Here is an 18,832-nt window from a genome sequence, read left to right as displayed (position 1 = left end):
GACTTTTTAAACACAATTAGTTTAACCAGTTTCAGGGATGGAAAAAAGAAACCACATATACATATATAATATATATATATATATATATATATATATATATATATATATATATACATATATATACATATATATACGTACATACGCACATACGCGCGCACACACACACACACACACACACACACACACACATACACACATACACATACTAAGGAGAGCTAAACTTCAAGTCAGAAGGTCGTAGTGGTCTTTGGTACTCACCGAGCTGTCGATGCCCAAAGTCAGCAACATGATAAAGAACACAATGGCCCAGAATGTTGAGCCAGGTAGTGTAGAGATTGCCTCAGGGTAGATGATAAATACTAAACCGGCCCCTGTAAATACAAAAAACATTGTGAATTTTATAGACGGTGCAAATTTTGCATGTATGATCAAATGTTGTATCATTAAATTTAATCGAGCAAGTGAGAAACCGATCCAAAATAAATATGTATACAGCAATATATGGTCTTTAGCTGGTCCCTGATGGTGTAGTGTAGATTGTTTGTAATATTGTTTGTGTTTTAATGTGGATGAGCAGAACTTACCCTCTGTTGCCACGTCTTCTATTTTCACCCCATGTTTGTCAGCCATGTATCCAAGTACAGAAAAGATGGCAAACCCTGAGAAGAAACTGGTAACGCAGTTCACAGTGCTGGTCAAGAGAGCATCCCTGTATTAAAAAAAACACACAACAACAAAACGGCAATTAAAAAGGAAGTTAAATATCTGTATTTTTTTTAAGGTCCTCATCTTTGACGGGGCTGACTTGAGTTGTAGTTTGTTTTAGGATTGATAAATAGGCACAAACAAAAATTTGTGAAGGGAAACTGAGTCACCATCATTCTTCGTTAGTATTTGTGGAACAAACACTGAAAGAATCACTGCTGCTTATTGTAATAGGTCACATAAGTAAAGTTAAAATGGAGCCTTGTGCCACTTGATCTTTCAAGTGCTTCGTGGGTTGATCTTCAGCAAACACGCTTAAGAAGGGATATTAAGATTAAGGAGAGGGTTTTGTTCTCTGCTCCTGGTCCGGGGTTTGATTCGATAATTAGTGTGCTGTTCTGTGGCTGCTAATCTGCTGCTGTCTGATACAATGAACAAGATAAACTTGACCTCAGCCACCTCATTGGTTTAGAGAACAGAAACCCCTTAATTAATAATTTCCTTCCCTCTGACTTTCAAGCTGTGATTTATTTATTTTTTAAATGGTTTTTATTCTGTCCTGCTCTTCTTTCTGGTCATTCAGGACACAAACAAGTGCTACTTAAAATCATTTTTGACATTTTGTTTTACGTAGTTTCCTGATTATTTTGAGTTTAGTTTTAAATAACTCACTAAAATAGTATCTCAGTTTGGATAAATGTTGTAATGGATAGAATTTTTTGGCTCAGTTTATTTAATAGTTCAATTTGCCAAATGTATTTTCATTTTAGCTTAAAAATTAAGGGTTTAAAGGTTTGGTTAGTTTAGTGAGGTGTACGTTTGTGTTTGCCATGTAGCTGGTGGTTTTGTTTTTCTTAGCTACAAGGGAGGACACTGATTCATTGCACTGTACCTCATGCAGATTTCTTCCATCTGTGTCAGTATTTAAACAAAAAAAGTCCCCCTTCTGCACTTGTTTTTCTAACATCGCCGGCTCTTTCAGGCTGCTGTCTTTCATCGGCTTTAAATTTCCTCATTTGCCACTGAGGGCATAATGCAAATACCACCTGCCAGCAGTCCACATTTCTAAATGGGACATGAAAGAGGAGGAAGGCAAAAGAGGCCCGGTTTGGGGTTGAAGAAGGTGGAGGAAATGAGAGTGGACAGGACAGTAGAGGAAGGGGTCCCTAAATCTTACAACACGTATAGTAGTACAGCACAGATTCAGCTTTGGAAGCCTCTGTGATGACTGTGCTTAATGTGTCTCCCACCGGGAGATCATTTATTACAATAACTGTTGTACAGAGTTTGTGTAGCTCTAATAGGACAGGTTTTGTCCTCTGGGAATCTATTTACAAACATGATATGTCAAACTGTTGCATTGCCTCTAGCAGCACCTCTGCAACCTATTAATGGTGAAAAATATTGAGCAGCACTGACAAATCAGTCAGCATACAGCCTTTGGCTATTATCTGGCAACTCTTCCTAGCTTGTACTTTATCTGTCCTGTTAACACTTGGCCATCGGCGTAAACTGGACAGATTAGCATCACCTCTACTGCGTGATCCAGTTAAAAGCTGGAGAAGGCCGACTGCTTAAAAACAGCAGGATGTCATGTTGCTCTGGGCTTGTTTCAGACTATCAAAAATGCAGTGCAAACCCTCACCTGTAGCAGTTGTTGTCAAATTTGTTATAACTGGCAAATGCAATGAGCACACCAAATCCTGCACCCAGTGAGTAGAATATCTGAGTGGCAGCATCAATCCACACCTGTGGCAAAAATAACAGAGAAACAAGAAGGCTTTTGAATTCCTAAAAAAATATTCCAAGGTGAAATACCAGATATAGACTGTTCTCAATGTAGATGCTTATTTTCATTATCACATTATTACAACCAATCAGAATAATAATAATAACTTTTTAGCGCTTTTCAAAAACAAGTTACAAAGCGCTTTACATACATTTAAAACAATATGCAACAGTATAAAATATAAAGATGAAATACAACACAAAATATAACAGACAATAAAACAGACAGTGAATCAATGGAAATCCAGTCAACAAAAGGCAAGTCTAAAATAGTTTGTTTTTAAGAGTGACTTCAAAGAAAACGGTGTGTTAGCGTCCCTGATCTCCTCTGGCAGGTCGTTCCATAACTGAGGGGCCTGAATAGAAAACGCCCGGTCACCTTTCATTTTAAGGTTGGTGCGGGGTGTGGTCAGGAACGACCTACCAGAGGTTCTCGGGTTGCATGTGGGCTCGTAGGGGGACAGGAGGTCAGCTATGACATGGATGTTAAAATCACGGTATTTTCATATTTTGGCACGATGATGGACAGCAGCTCATAAAATTCATTAATAAAACCAGATGATTTTGGGGGTCTGTAGACTAAAATACACAAAGTTTCAACCGGATCTCTTAGGGGAAAACACAGGTACTCAAATGATGAGAATATGCCGATAATCACTGAGCATTTGAAGCAGTTTTTGTAGAACACTGCCACTTCACCTCCCCTGCCTGAGTCTCTGGGCTTGTTTAAAAATAAGAAGCCAGGAGGTGACGTTTCTACCAGTGGGACAGTATCATCTACGGCCAGCCAGGATTCTGTTATCATAAAAAGGTCAATGTTGTGAGAGGTAATAAAATCATTCAAAATAAAAGTTGTGTTCCCTAATGACCGTACATTAAGGAGGCTGAAATTGACACTCATCGGAGGGGAGGTAGATGTTAAATGTGCTTGACACTGAATAGGAATCCGAACTTTATTATTGTTGGATCTAAGGGATGGAGGGTTGTAGGGCCTTTGATTCACAATGACTGGTATAGCAGGTGTTAGTCAATTTTCAGACAGTTTACTTCGATGGAGATTGAAGTTGCTAATTAAAACACTTGTACCCCTCCTGTTTGGGTGCAAGTTGTCTCTCCTGAAGAGGTCTCTCCCTCTTCAGAATAACTCCAAGTGGCTAACAAAACTGTAGCCAGTTGCAGCACAAAAGTTTTCCAGCCAACTGTCCAGGCTAAAAAGGTGGTTGAACAGCTCACATCCCTTATCAATGGTAGGAATTGGGCCAGAGAGCGCACATAATTTACCCAGGCTTTCTATGGTTACAGCAAGTGTTTCAAGCTCCTGTTGCATTTTTATGGAAGTGCCTACATGAATTATGACTGTGTGCAGAGGGATGTCATTCTATGGAGCACCCATCTGTTTTTCCCTGTACATGTCTTATCAGCTAGGAACACCCAGCTCTGGTTTACAAAACATGTCAATTAAATTAATGCCCAAGTCCCACAAATGTTTAGCAAAACATAAATTTTTGTCAACCCTTACAAATACACATGAGCTCAGCTAGTGGGAGACATCTTAACTATGTGAGTATATTAATTCACATACTGATTACATGCAGTCCGTATAGGAGGCACTGAGGCACTGGCTTTTTTAACCATCAGAGCATGCGATGGTCTTCTCCTCCCAGAAAATTACGGTAACACAGAAAGGAGGTTAAGTCTGAAATTAATGTTACTTATACTGTAGCATGACAATGGAATGAACTGATCTTACAGTCTGGGTTAAAATAAAACCAGAGGTCAACAAATAACAAAACTCAAGATGTGCCCAGCACTGAGACCTGAAATTGCATACGGTTTCATACGGAGTACCTCCCGATAACATCCCAAATACCCCCTAATTAACCCAGTCCTATACTGTATCAGTGTCACGTGTTTCCTCACCTACAGTGCATCCGGAAAGTATTCACAGCACTTCATCTTTTCCACATTGTGTTATGTTACAGCCTTATTCCAAAATGGATTAAATTATTTTTTTTCCCTAAAAATTCTACACACAATATCCCATAATGACAAAGTGAAAAAAGTTTGTTTAAAATTTTTGCAAATCTATTAAAAATAAAGAATGGAAATATAACACGTACATAAGTATCCACAGCCTTTGCTCAATACTTTGTTGAAGCATCTTTGGCAGCAATTACAGCCTCAAGTGTTTTTGAGTATGATGCGACAAGCTTGGCACCTATTTTTGGGCAGTTTCTCCCATTCTTCTTTGCAGGACCTCTCAAGCTCCATCAGGTTGGATGAGGAGCGTCGGTGCACAGACATTTTCAGATCTCTCCAGAGATGTTCAATCGTGTTCAAGTCTGGGCTCTGGCTGGGCCTCTCAAGGACATTCACAGAGTTGTCCCGTAGCCACTCCTTTGTTATCTTGGCTGTGTGCTTCGGGTCGTTGTCCTGTTGGAAGATGAACCTTCGCCCCAGTCTGAGGTCCAGAGGACTCTGGAACAGGTTTTCATCAAGGATGGCTCTGTACATTGCTGCATTCATCTTTCCCTCCATCCTGACTAGTCTCCCAGTTACTGCTGCTGAAAAACATCCCCACAGCATGATGCTGCCACCACCATGCTTCACCGTAGGGATGGTATTAGCCAGGTGATGAACGGTGCCTGGTTTCCTCCAGACATGACGCTTGGCATTCAGGCCAAAGAGTTCAATCTTTGTTTCATCAGACCAGAGAATTTAGTTTCTCATGGTCTGAGAGTCCTTCAGGTGCCTTTTGGTAAACTCCAGGTGGGCTGTCATGTGCCTTTTACTGAGGAGTGGCTTCCGTCTGGCCACTCTACCATACAGGCCTGCTTGGTGGAGTGCTGCAGAGATGGTTGTCCTTCTGGAAGGTTCTCCTCTCTTCACAGAGCAACGTTGGAGCTCTGTCAGAGTGACCATCGGGTTCTTGGTCACCTCCTTGACTAAGGCCCTTCTCCCCCGATCGCTCAGTTTGGCCAGGCGGCCGACTCTAGGAAGAGTCCTGGTGGTTCCAAACTTCTTCCATTTACGGATGATGGAGGCCACTGTGCTCGTTGGGACCTTCAATGCTGCAGAAATGTTTCTGTATCCTTCCCCAGATCTGTGCCTCGGTACAATCCTGTCTCGGAGGTCTACAGACAATTCCTTGGACTTCATGGCTTGGTATGTGCTCTGACATGCACTGTCAACTGTGGGACCCTATATAGACGGTGTGTGTCTTTCCAAATCATGTCCAATCAACTGAATTTACCACAGGTGGACTCCAATCAAGTTGTAGAAACATCTCAAGGATGATCAGTGGAAACAGGATGCACCTGAGCTCAATTTTAAGTGTCATGGCATGTCATCTATGTCCATGTCATGGCTGTGAATACTTATGTACATGTGATTTTTAATTTTTTTTTTAAATTTTTTTAATAGATTTCAAAAAATGTCCCCAAAACTTTTTTCACGTTATCATTATGGGGTATTGTGTGTAGACTTTTGAGGAAAAAAATGAATTGAATCCATTTTGGAATAAGGCTGTAACATAACAAAATGTGGAAAAAGTGAACCGCTGTGAATACTTTCTGAATGCACTGAAGGTGTGAAAAGTACTCGCATAAGGTTTAGGCATTGACAATCTGTGTTTGTTCTGTCCAACCACCCTTGATCTCTTCCCTATTTAGACTTTATCACTCTGTAAACTGTGTCATGTGAGGCAAAATGTGACACTGACACGGTATCCTCTGGCAGATTGAGAGGCATATTACACACTTCAAAGTTTTTTTGCTCGTTTGTTTTGTCTGTTAGATGGGTTGTGGTTAACAAGCACTGTCTCACCTCTAGATTGTTGAGTCGCTTGAAGTCGATGTGGAGGTAGGCTCTGATGCCATCCATAGACCCCGGTAGAGTTATGCCTCGGATCAGCAACACAAAAAGGACCACATAGGGCATCGTGGCTGTAATGTACACAACCTGAATGCACACACAAAACAAACGGGTGAAAGAAAAAACTAAATCCATCACATTCTTTGCAATTTGTTGTTGCTACAGTTTGTTGCGTGAATACGAGCAACTCCAGTGTATTATCTACAGTAGGACTGAATGTAAAGAGTAAATATAAGAGTAGTCTCCAATCCCAACAATGTTTATCACTCTGTCTCGACAGGATGACCAACAGTTTACACTGAGCTATTTTACAAGATGGCTGCATAATGTCTCTCTTACAGATTCATTGCCACAAAGATATTATAGTTGCCATAAAAAGTTTAACATTTGACAATGCAACAGTTATTGTTTGGGGGTCTCGGCCTGTACCTTCCCTGAAGACTTGACACCTTTCCAAAGGCTGAAGTACAGGATGAAAACCACCACAACCAAGCACAAGGTCAACTCCCAGCGAGGTAAACCCAGGTCCTGGATACCTTTACTTTGATGGAGATGCAGCACACCCCGTCTAGAAAAGGACAGACAGATCAAATGTAGCATCATATCTAGAAGGCATTCTTTTATTTTGATATACTGTACAGTCTCATCTTCAGCTGTTGTCAGCATTTCACAAACTCTTCTGGGAGAAATCAGACTAAATAAAAGCACTGTATTATAAATATTTTCTTTTTTTGGGCTACATCTTAACAGCGAGACATGTTTTTTGTTGGACAGGCCCACCCAGGTTCTAACAGCTGGGGGAGTCCATTTATCAACTATTAACAATGTATTCATTTAGATGCAACAATATTTCAACATCAATGAAGATATCATATTTTTCATCTTCAGAAAAGGTATGAAGGGTGGAAACTATGTGAAGTAGGATTAAACATAAATCTGTTGCCTGGCTTTTGAAGTGAATTAACCACTTTTCTTTTTCACACCACTGCACACAAATTCTTTGAAACTGTCAATAATCTCCTCTGGTATTTGTTCATTATCATCATTCATTCTAATTGAGCCAAAAGCTTACTGTCAGATCAAGGTAAGCGTTCAAAGATTCTCGTGTTTAACAATGATGATGAATCCACCAAAGAAAAATGGTGTCTCTTTCTTCACTATGTGAATATTGTTTCCAGCTGCAAGCTCATTCTTTCAATGTCGGTGCTGGAGTAGTGGAAATGAAGTACATAACTTCAGTCTACAATAGTGGAGTAGGGTTGTGTATCAAAGCTCATGTGATACATTACATTAAGTCTTGTGGCCCCTTTGATCAGAAAATTCTGTCTATACTGGCCTGTCATCAGGTGGAAGCAGGAGCGCAGTGGAAAGCTGAACCAGAATTCATCTCCAGGTTACTTAATGTCTTCCCAAATTGTTGTCCAGCACATTTACAAAAGACGAAGACAAAGATTTTACTGAACTTGAATTTGAAAACAAAGCCTAAAGGTTTATGGGATTAACACATTGTATCCCATTTACCTACAACACAAAAATTGTAAAACTGATAATTTGGAGTATTGGAATGAGTTATGTAGGGACAATTTCTTGATGAACAACAGCAGTAACTTTACACATCTTTCTGAAGTTTTGCCATCACATTGACTTTGCCAGGTTTCTGATACCACCATGCCTGTACAGGAACTAAGAGGTAATGCGCATGGATAGACAAACTCTCAAATTGCTGCTTACACTTTTACGATAACCCTATGTCAAACGTCTGGACTTCAGCTCCATACATAATCTCCAGAAATAAGATGGAAATGTATCTTTTAGTCTAGCCAAATTGGTCCATTTACTTTTAAGAGAAGAAAATATCACTAAAAACAAACTAAAACAATTGTAAAAGTTTCTTTGGCACATTTGTTTATACAACTCCATTCAGAGAACCATTTGAATTAATAACTCATAACAACCAACAGTGTTGTCTGTGAGGTCATCTTTTAGGGTTGGACAGGAGCAAAAACTGACACAATGGTCCTGCAGTCCAAATGCAAGTGAAGGGAAAAACCCCAGAAAGTTTTATGTTTCTGGACAAGTTTCTCTGGTCAAAGAGTCAAATGATGTTACTTCAGTCATGAGTGTTTGCTTTTACATTGTCATTGAGCTGTTATATTCATTTGTATTACTAAGGACACAGTTGTGGAAAAGTAATTTATAGCGAATAATTTTATGTTAAAGATGATACACATTTGAACCTGCAAACACTATAGTTTACATTACTTTATTTCTCATTTGTTTTGAGTAAAAGTGACCAACACTAGCCAGGGTTGGTTTATTGGTTCTGATAAGCAGCTCCATGTTTCCATTTTAAACTTTTATTATAGTTGAAAATGTTTTGTTCTGTTATTATGGTTCAATACTGGGTACAGCTGTTCTGATGTATGACTAAATTGTTTGTGAAGCAGCATTGTAAAACTTGTATTTATAAGAGCGCCACAGATCTCTCTTTCCCAATGAGGACCCATGATGGGCAAACATGAATCGAAAAACAATGTCCGACTACAAAATGGTTTCGATTGTTAGTTGTTGCGCCAGAGCTGAGTAGCACTGGGAACAGGTTGAATTTGATTTGGATACCAATATCCTGTAGTAAAATATTTAAAAGCACTTTTGCTTCCTTTACAATTTTCCTCAGACTATTTTCCTCAAGAAATATTCAATTTGGTCTCCACGTGATGCTGTGGGATGATAAACCGTGGAACTGGGTTTTGATCTGATACTTGGGTTGCTTACACAACAGCCCAACACAAAAACCTCTAAGGAACATGCAAACTGAAATATGTTCAGACACAGACCCCAGAGGGACCGAAGGATCTGTCAAACTTCTCTTCAGCATTTACTTTGGCTGATAATAAATTCAAAGCTATAAGGTTTTTGGGGAGATGGATAGCAGTGTGAAGACACTGGTTTGTTTGGGGAGAAATTTCAAATCTGTGCTCTGACCTGTAGGGCTCATGTTAATGTTGTGGTGTAATGCCCCAAGGCCTCCTTGCTCATCTGATATCGTCGATAATGGAGTGCCAGTAAATGCTCACTGCAACATCAATGCAGGTGCCTTTGGCCAAGTTACTCTGAGCACATTTAGTCCTATCGTCACTCAGCAAGCTGGTTGCGCTGCTATCCTAACACTCTGTTGAAATGGCTCTGTATAAGTGTGGTTGACGCACTATTGCATGCAGCCTTGTCTCCATGTTGGTTACAAAATGATAAACATGGCGTGCAAAAAAAAAAACAAAAAAAATGAAAAGAAAAGAATGAAAAAACACCTAAATATCTGAATCCAGCTGGGGGGACTTGTCCTTATTTCAACCGGATTTATTTAATAAATTACATATGATCCTGTCCTTGTTATTTAAAAAGCAATTCTTTCCACAAAAATATGTTAAATTGCGTGTGCAATGGAAGTGAAAGCAATTCTTTCAAGTATTGACATGTTTTTTGTTTAAATGAGGGCTATTTATCAAGTCTTGACCTGAAATCAGATGTGGTTGCTTCAGGCTAGATCTAAAGAGAATGGATATGGGAGCGTGCTAATGAAATGCATTGGTGTTGTCATCACTGTCGTTTAGCTGTTTGGCCGCCAACTTTACTGTTTTGGTTCACTTCTCTCAGTTAGTGTCCAGCTAGTGAACATAGTAGAACATTTAGCAGCTCAGGAGTTGGCATAGGCCAGAAACAGCTGAGGATATACTCAGCAAGGTATTCTGCTGGCCCCTAGAGGACAAAGAAATGTCATTATAGCTGTTACAAAAAAAAGCCCCACTCGAAGGCAGAGTTTTGGCATTGGGTTGAATTTTTGGTTTCAGAAGATTACTGAAACTTTTACTTGGAAATATGTAAGTAGAGGGAGTTTTCCGATAGCCTGGCTCCGCCTGCCTATTTCTCACAGTTTCAGTTCTCACCGTGATTTGTCTGGAAAACCTGTTAACATGAAGGTTTGTTTCACCCCACTGAAGGGAGGACCAGCAGTGGAGGTGGCAAAGTGCAATGACACTGAAGTTATGCGTTTGCTTTGAAATGTAGTTGTTACAATAGCAGCGGTGGTAGAGCTAAATGAAGCGATACGAAACGTCGTAGCAATGGTAGCAAATATCAAACAACCAAAGCTGGAGTCTGCAAAGTCTACAATGGTAATTTACCGACATGGTATTACACTTTGCTCAGATCAGAGGAGAGTCTCTGGTGTTTACAACTTCATTCATACTGTATTGTGGTAATTGGTGATTTGTTAAAGGCTGCTCCAATAGTTAAAAAATGAACCTGAGGTCTACACCCATTAGGATGCAATGACTGGAAAAGATCCTCAATGGAAAATGGCCAACTCTATCCATTCATGCAGTCAAATTTGGGTCTGGTAACACCATGCTGTTCAACCATTCGACAAGAACTTGTGAAACATAACAGCAGCTTAAGAACTCTGAAAGCTCATGGCTCTGTGATGTGTATGGCTTTAGGCTATGAGACATAAATAATACAGTTGTATTTTAGAATTAATAGACACGGTTCAGGGATTTGGGATTTTAGATCTGGGGGGTTTCTTTGATCTCTGCAAAAGTCATCAAATTAATCACAGAGAAATACCCAGCATATTTCCTGTTTCCAGGTCAGTTTTTTGGCAGAGGCCATGTTTATGGCTGTCCTTACATGACTCCTTTCATCTTCCAAGGAATCCCTGTCTCGTAACCTAAAATTCACTTCCATATTATCCACATTTACTCTACATGTCATGTTGAAGTCACTCAAGCTGGTTCCTCTCAGCTACAGTGATTTTGACTGTATTTTCAAAGTGGCATGTACAGTATAGCAGCATGATTTTAACTTGGACCTCAGATAACTTTTTTGATCAGCTAAATTGATGGACTGCTAATCTATATAATAACTTGAAATTGCTCTGCTCTTCTGTTAGTTTGTCATCATTATGATGAAGTAGCCTCCTTTAAAATGGTGCTGCAGGTTTTTAGAAGACTTGGTGATATGATGGTGATGCATTCTAATAATGTTTGAATAGTATTGCAAATTTGCTGATGGCACATATTATCTGTGATTAATTGCCCTACACTTACAGCTTATGGTGAAATATAGTATACACGTTTCAGAAAAGTAAAAAAAAAAAAGCTTTTGTACTGTAGATTTTCCTTTGCCTTATATTGTTTTAGTGTATTCTGGGGTCCCTGGGACACCTATATTCTCAAAAGAGGAATATATAACCTATATCTTAATATAAATACACTTTTATAAGATATACATTTCTCCGTAAATAAGAAGAAACATTAAAGCTGCAATAATCAATATTGCATATAAAAAGAGGATCTAACGACTATGTGCAATAGTGACAAAGGGACTATGACTGTGTTCTTTAGCCCTTCAGAGTGTTTTAGCATCTTTCAGCTTAATGTTTTACTTTTACAGCTCATCTACTGTTTGGATTACTCTCTCAAATAAGCCAGACTCTGATAAACCAAATCAGACACAACCTTATCGCCAAGAAATGGGAAACCGACAAGACAAACCTTCCAATTAGCTGTTGAACATAGCAGCTTAAATACTGGATAGTAGAGAAAACGGTTGAGCTACTAAAAGGAAATTGAATATTGGACTTGCATTTATCAGGAGCCAGAAACACAACTCCAGATGAATGCTAATGTTTCTACGTTTAAAGGCGGAAGTAGGCAACTGCTATGCATGCACATTTGCTATTTCAACTTTATTAGGTAATAAAATGTCCATGTTCACAGCTGGTCACGCTGACTCTAGGTGACCAATGAAACCAATTAACATAGTTGTAAGGATACTTGGGTCGCCAAGTATTGTCTCATCTTTCTCTAACGCTGTGTTTGTGTCTTCCTATACCAATTGCTTACACTGTAATGTTCTCTAATGTTGTTCTAATGTTGTAAACCGTATTAGGCACCTGGGGTGGTGAGCCTAAACTCCACCGAATATGAAACACCAGCTCAGGTGTGAAGTAAATCTGAGACAACGTTTAATTTTGCTGTCTACATGGCACAAGTAAGCAAGTTCAAAAGGGCTTGTGGATGTGGAGGAGTCTAAGAGGTGAAACAAGAGCCAGTTGGCCTCCCTCATGCTGTGAATTGGCATTGGTCCTATGCTCAAAGCTAGCTGTAAGCAGAAGGATTTATTGTCCCCCTACCGTGCCTAACCCCCATGCAAGATCTGTCTGAAAGTACCCTATTGTTGTCAGTCTGTCTATAAACATCTTTGGATTTTTTTTTTTCTCCTGTGAATGAACTGTAATAATCTGTCTTCTCTAAATGATATTGCATCATTTTTTGGAAGATCTGTTGAATAGCACGAGGCTCAAGCTTTTATGACAATACTGCCCACCTCATATAACATAAAAAGCATTCACTTACTTTTTAATATATAAAGTTTGAGGGTTCCTGAAATTTCTAAGATAACCATGGATACTGATTAAATAAACATATGCTCCAAGATAGTCCTGGTCAGCAAAATGGGAGTGGAAATTTAGCAAGCTCAGTTATTGGCCATGATACACACTCAATGTATTCTGTGCGTCACACTTAGCATGTGTCCCTTGTATTGTCCAATTCATTTCACAGACTTCCTCTGCGCTTCACAGTCAGTCCTCACAGACGACGAGGAAGAACTGGCTGACTTTGAAGTATAAACAGATGGAGCTTTTTTCATGTGCTTCAAAGAGTGCATTTGAACTTTATGTATACACCTTTTTATAGTGCAAACATTTTGGCTGGACAATTTTGGAGTCCTCTGCTTACGTCTCCATGGCTGGAAGCCTTTTTTTTCCTTTTTTTTTTTTTTTTTTAACTTGGACAGTGGTCCTATTGTTTCATGGGGTTGTACATAGTGGACTAGTATTATTCAGATGCCCTGCCCCCCCTCCAAAAAAAAAGGTATCACCTCTACATGACACTGGTCATACTGTTTGCCTGACTATTGAATAGGCCATTATCATCATACATATATCCCACACACATGGGCATGTAGTGGGCCTACTAAACTGTTGGCGGTTATCAACAACATATATGACCATTGGATAATATCAATGAAAGGCTTACCAGACCTTCAGCAACATGCACACAGGACCTCTGTCGTCATGGTAACATTAATAAGCACATCATCATTGTTGTGACACGGGAGCGATTTGCTTAAGTTTAGGCACCGAAGATACTTGATTAGGTTTAGGGAAAAATCCTGGTTTTGGTGTACATCACCTACATAAGCAACATTTTGTACGTCACGTAAGTATTGTTACGTACGTTAAACAACTCAAAAACGTAACATAAACCTCTTTCCAGCCTTCACAGACTTCAGTCGTACTTCTGTGACCTGTTCACCGTGGTCACGTCAAGTCTACGAGGGCATGAGACTGCAAGGCTATATAAGCCAGTGATAGACAGGCCTGAAGACTACAATGGTAAAATGCATTTTGACTACCTCTTTAGCCTATACTTCTACATATTTCTTTTTAATGATGTGGTGGAATATTATTTCCGACCAACATTATTCTGTTTGTGTTTTGAACTTGCATTTGGAAAAACTACAGTTTCTTATCAATATTGCAATGAATTGTGGGTAATTGCTAAGTCTCTAGAAGTCTGCAGGGAGTCCGCTTGAGGCCCCTTTTGTGTTTGGGCAGCCCTCAGCATTTGCAGACTTCCCGGGAAGACGCCTGTAAATTCCGCAAGTCTGCAAGAACAGTGAAGTTTGGATATTTGGAAATATTCAACCATCATCACTCGTTAGACTCCGTCACCAGACTTCCTCCATTGCTCTTACGATAATAACTGCAGCAGCTAGAGTTTGCAAGTAGGTTTAGTAGGTCCCTATTAGGCCATCTATTTGTAACAGATGTATGATGCTTCTTAATCATGATAATACAGTTATCAAAGTATTTGAACAGTACTATCTATCCATGACACAGTGATTACAATCACCACATTGTGAAATTCACTGTATACCCTTACTATTAATTTTACAACTTATGATCTCCCCAAACATTCAGCCATCGTATTTTCATATCAGCTTTACCAAAAAGTTGAAGGAGCAGCAGGCTTGTTTCATATGTTAGGTGGTTGATTTTGGGACACAGTTAGACATCAGGATATTATCTTCCTCTTAAAACTTGAAAAGGTCACGACGTCTGTACGTTTTTGTCAAAGTTACAATGTTAATCACGCAGTTGTCTAAACCGGTCACTATCTAATAATTGAATTGCTCAGAATGTCAGAAATGACTTACTCATAGTACTCTGCAGCCGGGGTAATCTTGTACTTGGCGTAAGATGTGCCATTGCCGAGGACAGATCCATTGATGGCTTTGGGGTCGGTGCAGTTCTCGCTGTTCCAGATGTTATCACATCTGAGCCACGGCAGCTCCCTCGTCATGGAGGCGAACAGGTAGTGGAGGGACCAGGCAATGATGACGTTGTAGTAGAAGCCGACATACAGGGCTATGATAATCACAGTGTAGCCCACACCTGAGGAATACAGGGTGATTAGTGAGGAAGAAGAAAATGACTGTGCTATCTACATAATTACAACTTCTTGCAGGTTTTACAGCTACAGTAAATAACTCAAACTGGTACAATGGCATTCTTTTTTCTCTGAATAATTTGCATAAATACATGCTACATCCAAATATAAGTGCAGATATACTTGCTTTTGTACTCCTATCACCCAAGGAACCACAGTGCAGTTGACAAGTCATGGATAGCAGGTACAGGAGCAACAGAAATAACAGGCGTATATACCCTTTAGATGAAAAGGCGCCTTTAGTATAATTGCTCTTATTTTTGTTTCATATATGAGGCCTTGTACACCTTGCAACATGTTTTTAATCCCCAACATCATCTCAATATTACCATGAGGGACACTTACGTGTACAGAACTGCCATCTATCAACCTCTCCAAAGCTAAAACAGTACACACACACCTCTTTTGGGCATTAAGGGTTACTTCCCATCATTTAGCACCTTTTTTTTCTTGTGTAAATTCTGGGATGTGTTCTTTTACCTCTACTGGAATGTAATGCAATCCATGAAATGGAGCAGGCCATAAACCCGTCACCCACTTATTCAACAACAAACCCGCCTTAGCAAACAAACGCTGCAGCCAACACAAGCAATGACTGGTGCTGTTTCAATAGTGCAGACGGATGTACTTAACAGACAATATTTGAAGGTGTGTGTGTTGTCAGATTTCCTTTTCTTGCTAAGCTAATGATAGAACAGTTAACAGGTTCAGGTTTACACTAATTGTCATATTACAGGAAATGAAAAAACAATATTGGTAATTATAAGTCAGTGCAAGCATCAGTGTAAAGTTTACACATTAATCTGACTTTCAGTTTTTTAATGGAGTCACTGTGTTTTACTTTAATTAGAGTACATAATACGTCACGTTTCATTTGAGTTTTTTCAGCGTGTTTTTCATTAGTTTAATTGATTGGCTTGCAATTATATCAACCACTTTTCTCAGGCCTGTGAGCACCGGCCTGGCATTTGCTTTTGTTTCACTCATTTGCAATTGACATTTTTACAAACATGGACAGGGGCATAAGGTTGCAAATATAATCAGAGAGAAAACAATAGAAAGGAAAGAGCCACTGTGGCAGATGTTAGTTACAAGTGACACTTATGAACCTCTGAGGGGGGAAAGGATGAGAACAAAGGGGTAAAATTAAAGGGCAAGACACTGAGGAGAAGCAAATAAGAGCGTGACAGAGCAGTAAGTTTAATAGGTTAGACAAAGGCTGGCCTAAATAGACATGCATGATCATGTGTGTAGTTGCGAATTTAAGTGCAGTGTGTGTCTCTGTGTCCGTGTTTCCATGAGTGAGAGTGAGAGTGAAAGTGAGTGAGAGTGAGTGAGAGAGAGAGAGAGAGAGAGAGAGAGAGAGAGAGAGAGTGTGAGTGTTACAGTTCACCTTTAAACACAGGGCATATTTTCCAAACCGTAGCTGCCCCTTCCCTGTTGTACTGGCCCAAGGCAAGTTCCATGTAGAACAATGGCATCCCCGCAATCACCAAGAAAAGAATGTAGGGAATCAAAAAGGCACCTGAATGGAGAGGAATAATTAGTTTTAAACATTTTTTATTTCTGCTAATTACTGAAGTATTTGCTTACCACATGTAAAAAAAATGTTAGATGAGTGCTCGATATTGAAATAAGTGCAAGACAAAATACCCCAAAAAAGAAAGGAGAGGAAAAAAGGGGCATGACAGTCTTAGCAACACGACACACCATAACATGCGAGTGGAAAAGGCTCACAGCTATTTTCATGCTGTGCCGCAGTAACACATCCACCAACAAGAAAATGACCTCTCGTAATTAAATTGTTCTTGACATTGTCCATCACAAATGACACATTATCCACAGTAATGAATACATTTTTCTGAGGGCAATATGATTGACAGGCCAGTGGCAGAGTTGAGCACATGTTGATTTTCGCTGTGTGAATGGACACACAGAGGACAGGGCACACCTTCTAGTGAGCACTGTTGTCATGAGTGTTGATGATAAAACAACACTGTGCTTAAAGTAATCCTTTGTTGGTTCAACCACACACACTACTTTTTTTTTTCTCTCTCACTAGAGTGCAGCTTCAGTGTTCAATAGTTTTGAGAACAATCAGTCGTCCATCACCCTCTTGTATTCACACTTACTGAGTAAATCTAAGCTCCGACACTTGTTTTGGGATTTTTAGCTGCAGCAGGCAGATAAACATTATAGAATGTTTAAGGCACAGCACATATTAGAAACAACTTATAGCAGTGATTTATAATTATTTCTTAAATAGATGCAGAACATCTAATGACTCATCTGTCAATATGAAATGTTATGAGTCCGATTTATGGCTTTATGAATAAACATACCTTCATGAAAGGAGGTGTTGTCTTTGCCAGAGGTTAAACACGTTATCATTAACTATAAAAGGTTTAAGGTACACAGCTTGAAAGTCACCTTAAAATAAAAATAAAAAATGTTTCATTTCGACAGCCTTTTTCTTTCATGTTGAAACATTTGAAAGAAAAATAAAAACATTGATGGTAAAACACTTATTTCTATAGTTTTAATGTCTTGTATTCAGAGTTTGTGAGTAACTAAAAGCCCGGATATTCACATGTTTATCTTGTCAGATACGTCTTACAGGATAATTAAACTGTATATTTTACAGCTTCCGATAAACCTCAGTTTGCCCAGAGTGCTTGTCACGTTACAAGAATTATCTGACAGTCTCAAATTATACAGTTCAGTTGTGCATGCCTTGATAAAATGAGGTATTTCCTTTCCTTGATCATGAAAACTAAAAGCACGTAATACACCTATTGCAGCAGATTAAAGTAACTCAAATTAGAACAAGAGCACAAACTGCATTTGAATCTGAATCGAACCTAAAATTATACTGTTGTGTTCTTATGCAGTTTAACATATTTCTGAAATATTTTAAAGTAAAAATAGTAACACGTTGACACCTGACAGCAAATGAAAGAACAAAAAAAAAAAAATCATAATTTCACTTTATAGGGTACTTAACGTGATTTTCAGTGTGCTACTACTTATATTTGTATCCTTACTAAAAGCATTTAATAGCAGAACCTGACGGTAAGTGTGGTGAACCCTTCTATATTTTAAAACATCTGTTTACACACATTAATCAATCAGAAACAGATAACTCACCTCCTCCATTTTTGTAGCACAAGTAAGGAAATCTCCAAACATTGGCCAGGTCCACCGCAAAGCCGATGACCGATAAGAGAAAGTCTATTTTCTTGCCCCAAGTTTCTCGCTCGTCCTCGGATCCGGGCGGACCTGCGCAGTGACCAGGGGTGGGAATGATGGAGGAACTGGTGTACTGGACTCCATTCTGGTCCTTCACCAGTATCAGTTCTACCTCTTTTTTCTCCACATTGCACTGTTTCAGCGGGGCCACCGACGAGAGCTTGTGTTCTGGCAGAACCTGGATATTCATCTTCTCTGCGGTGCGTACGAAGCCCACGCCGGCGCGGTGCTCTCACGGCACCCTGCGGGTTCTGGCGGAGCTGATGTTCTGAGTCGGTTCGCTTGGATCAAGACCGCTATCCCGCCGACAAAACCCGGATAAGCAAGTGTTCTCCGCCGAAACAAGAGATGACGCCTCCGCGTACATGGGCTGAAGAGGACGGCAGAGAAACAGATTCTGGAGAGGTTTGGTGTTTGTGCGTAAAGTTCCAGCACGGTTACGCACGGCGGGGAATACAGATTAGGACAGCAAAACGATAATTGGTGACATTGTTCTTCCTATAGCAGCCATACCTAATGTTTGTGTGCTACTAATACAAGAAAAATAATTAAGATTAAACATCGTATCTGTAGTCTGATGCACAGCAAGAGCAGGTGTCAAGTGAAAGATACTTTAGAGCAAATTCCTCTCTAGGTCACCA

The 18,832-nt window shown here is 39.6% G+C and overlaps 1 protein-coding gene across 3 annotated transcripts in view; it reads right to left on the bottom strand.

The window, feature by feature from the left end:
* slc6a2 (solute carrier family 6 member 2) overlaps window positions 1–18,832 on the bottom strand; it is a 28,330-nt gene that overhangs the window by 9,249 nt on the left and 249 nt on the right. For 2 of the 3 annotated variants that reach the window (XM_069174145.1, XM_069174147.1), the window contains exons 2-9: window positions 18,090–18,561; window positions 16,336–16,467; window positions 14,650–14,887; window positions 6,796–6,934; window positions 6,319–6,453; window positions 2,351–2,454; window positions 585–709; window positions 259–371 (exon numbers count right to left, since the gene is read on the bottom strand). In XM_069174145.1, the coding sequence (XP_069030246.1) occupies window positions 259–371; window positions 585–709; window positions 2,351–2,454; window positions 6,319–6,453; window positions 6,796–6,934; window positions 14,650–14,887; window positions 16,336–16,467; window positions 18,090–18,381 (1,278 nt within the window). In that variant the 5' untranslated portion in view covers window positions 18,382–18,561. Of the gene's footprint in view, window positions 1–258; window positions 372–584; window positions 710–2,350; window positions 2,455–6,318; window positions 6,454–6,795; window positions 6,935–14,649; window positions 14,888–16,335; window positions 16,468–18,089; window positions 18,589–18,832 lie in introns of all 3 variants that reach the window. The other variant, XM_069174146.1, reaches the window with a different exon arrangement.

Source organism: Embiotoca jacksoni, unplaced genomic scaffold, assembly GCF_022577435.1.
Source record: "Embiotoca jacksoni isolate LCO1_2020_lvr unplaced genomic scaffold, fEmbJac1.0.p SCAF_6, whole genome shotgun sequence".
In the NCBI taxonomy this organism is placed as follows: domain Eukaryota; kingdom Metazoa; phylum Chordata; class Actinopteri; family Embiotocidae; genus Embiotoca; species Embiotoca jacksoni.
This window is presented reverse-complemented; position numbering and strand designations above follow the sequence as displayed.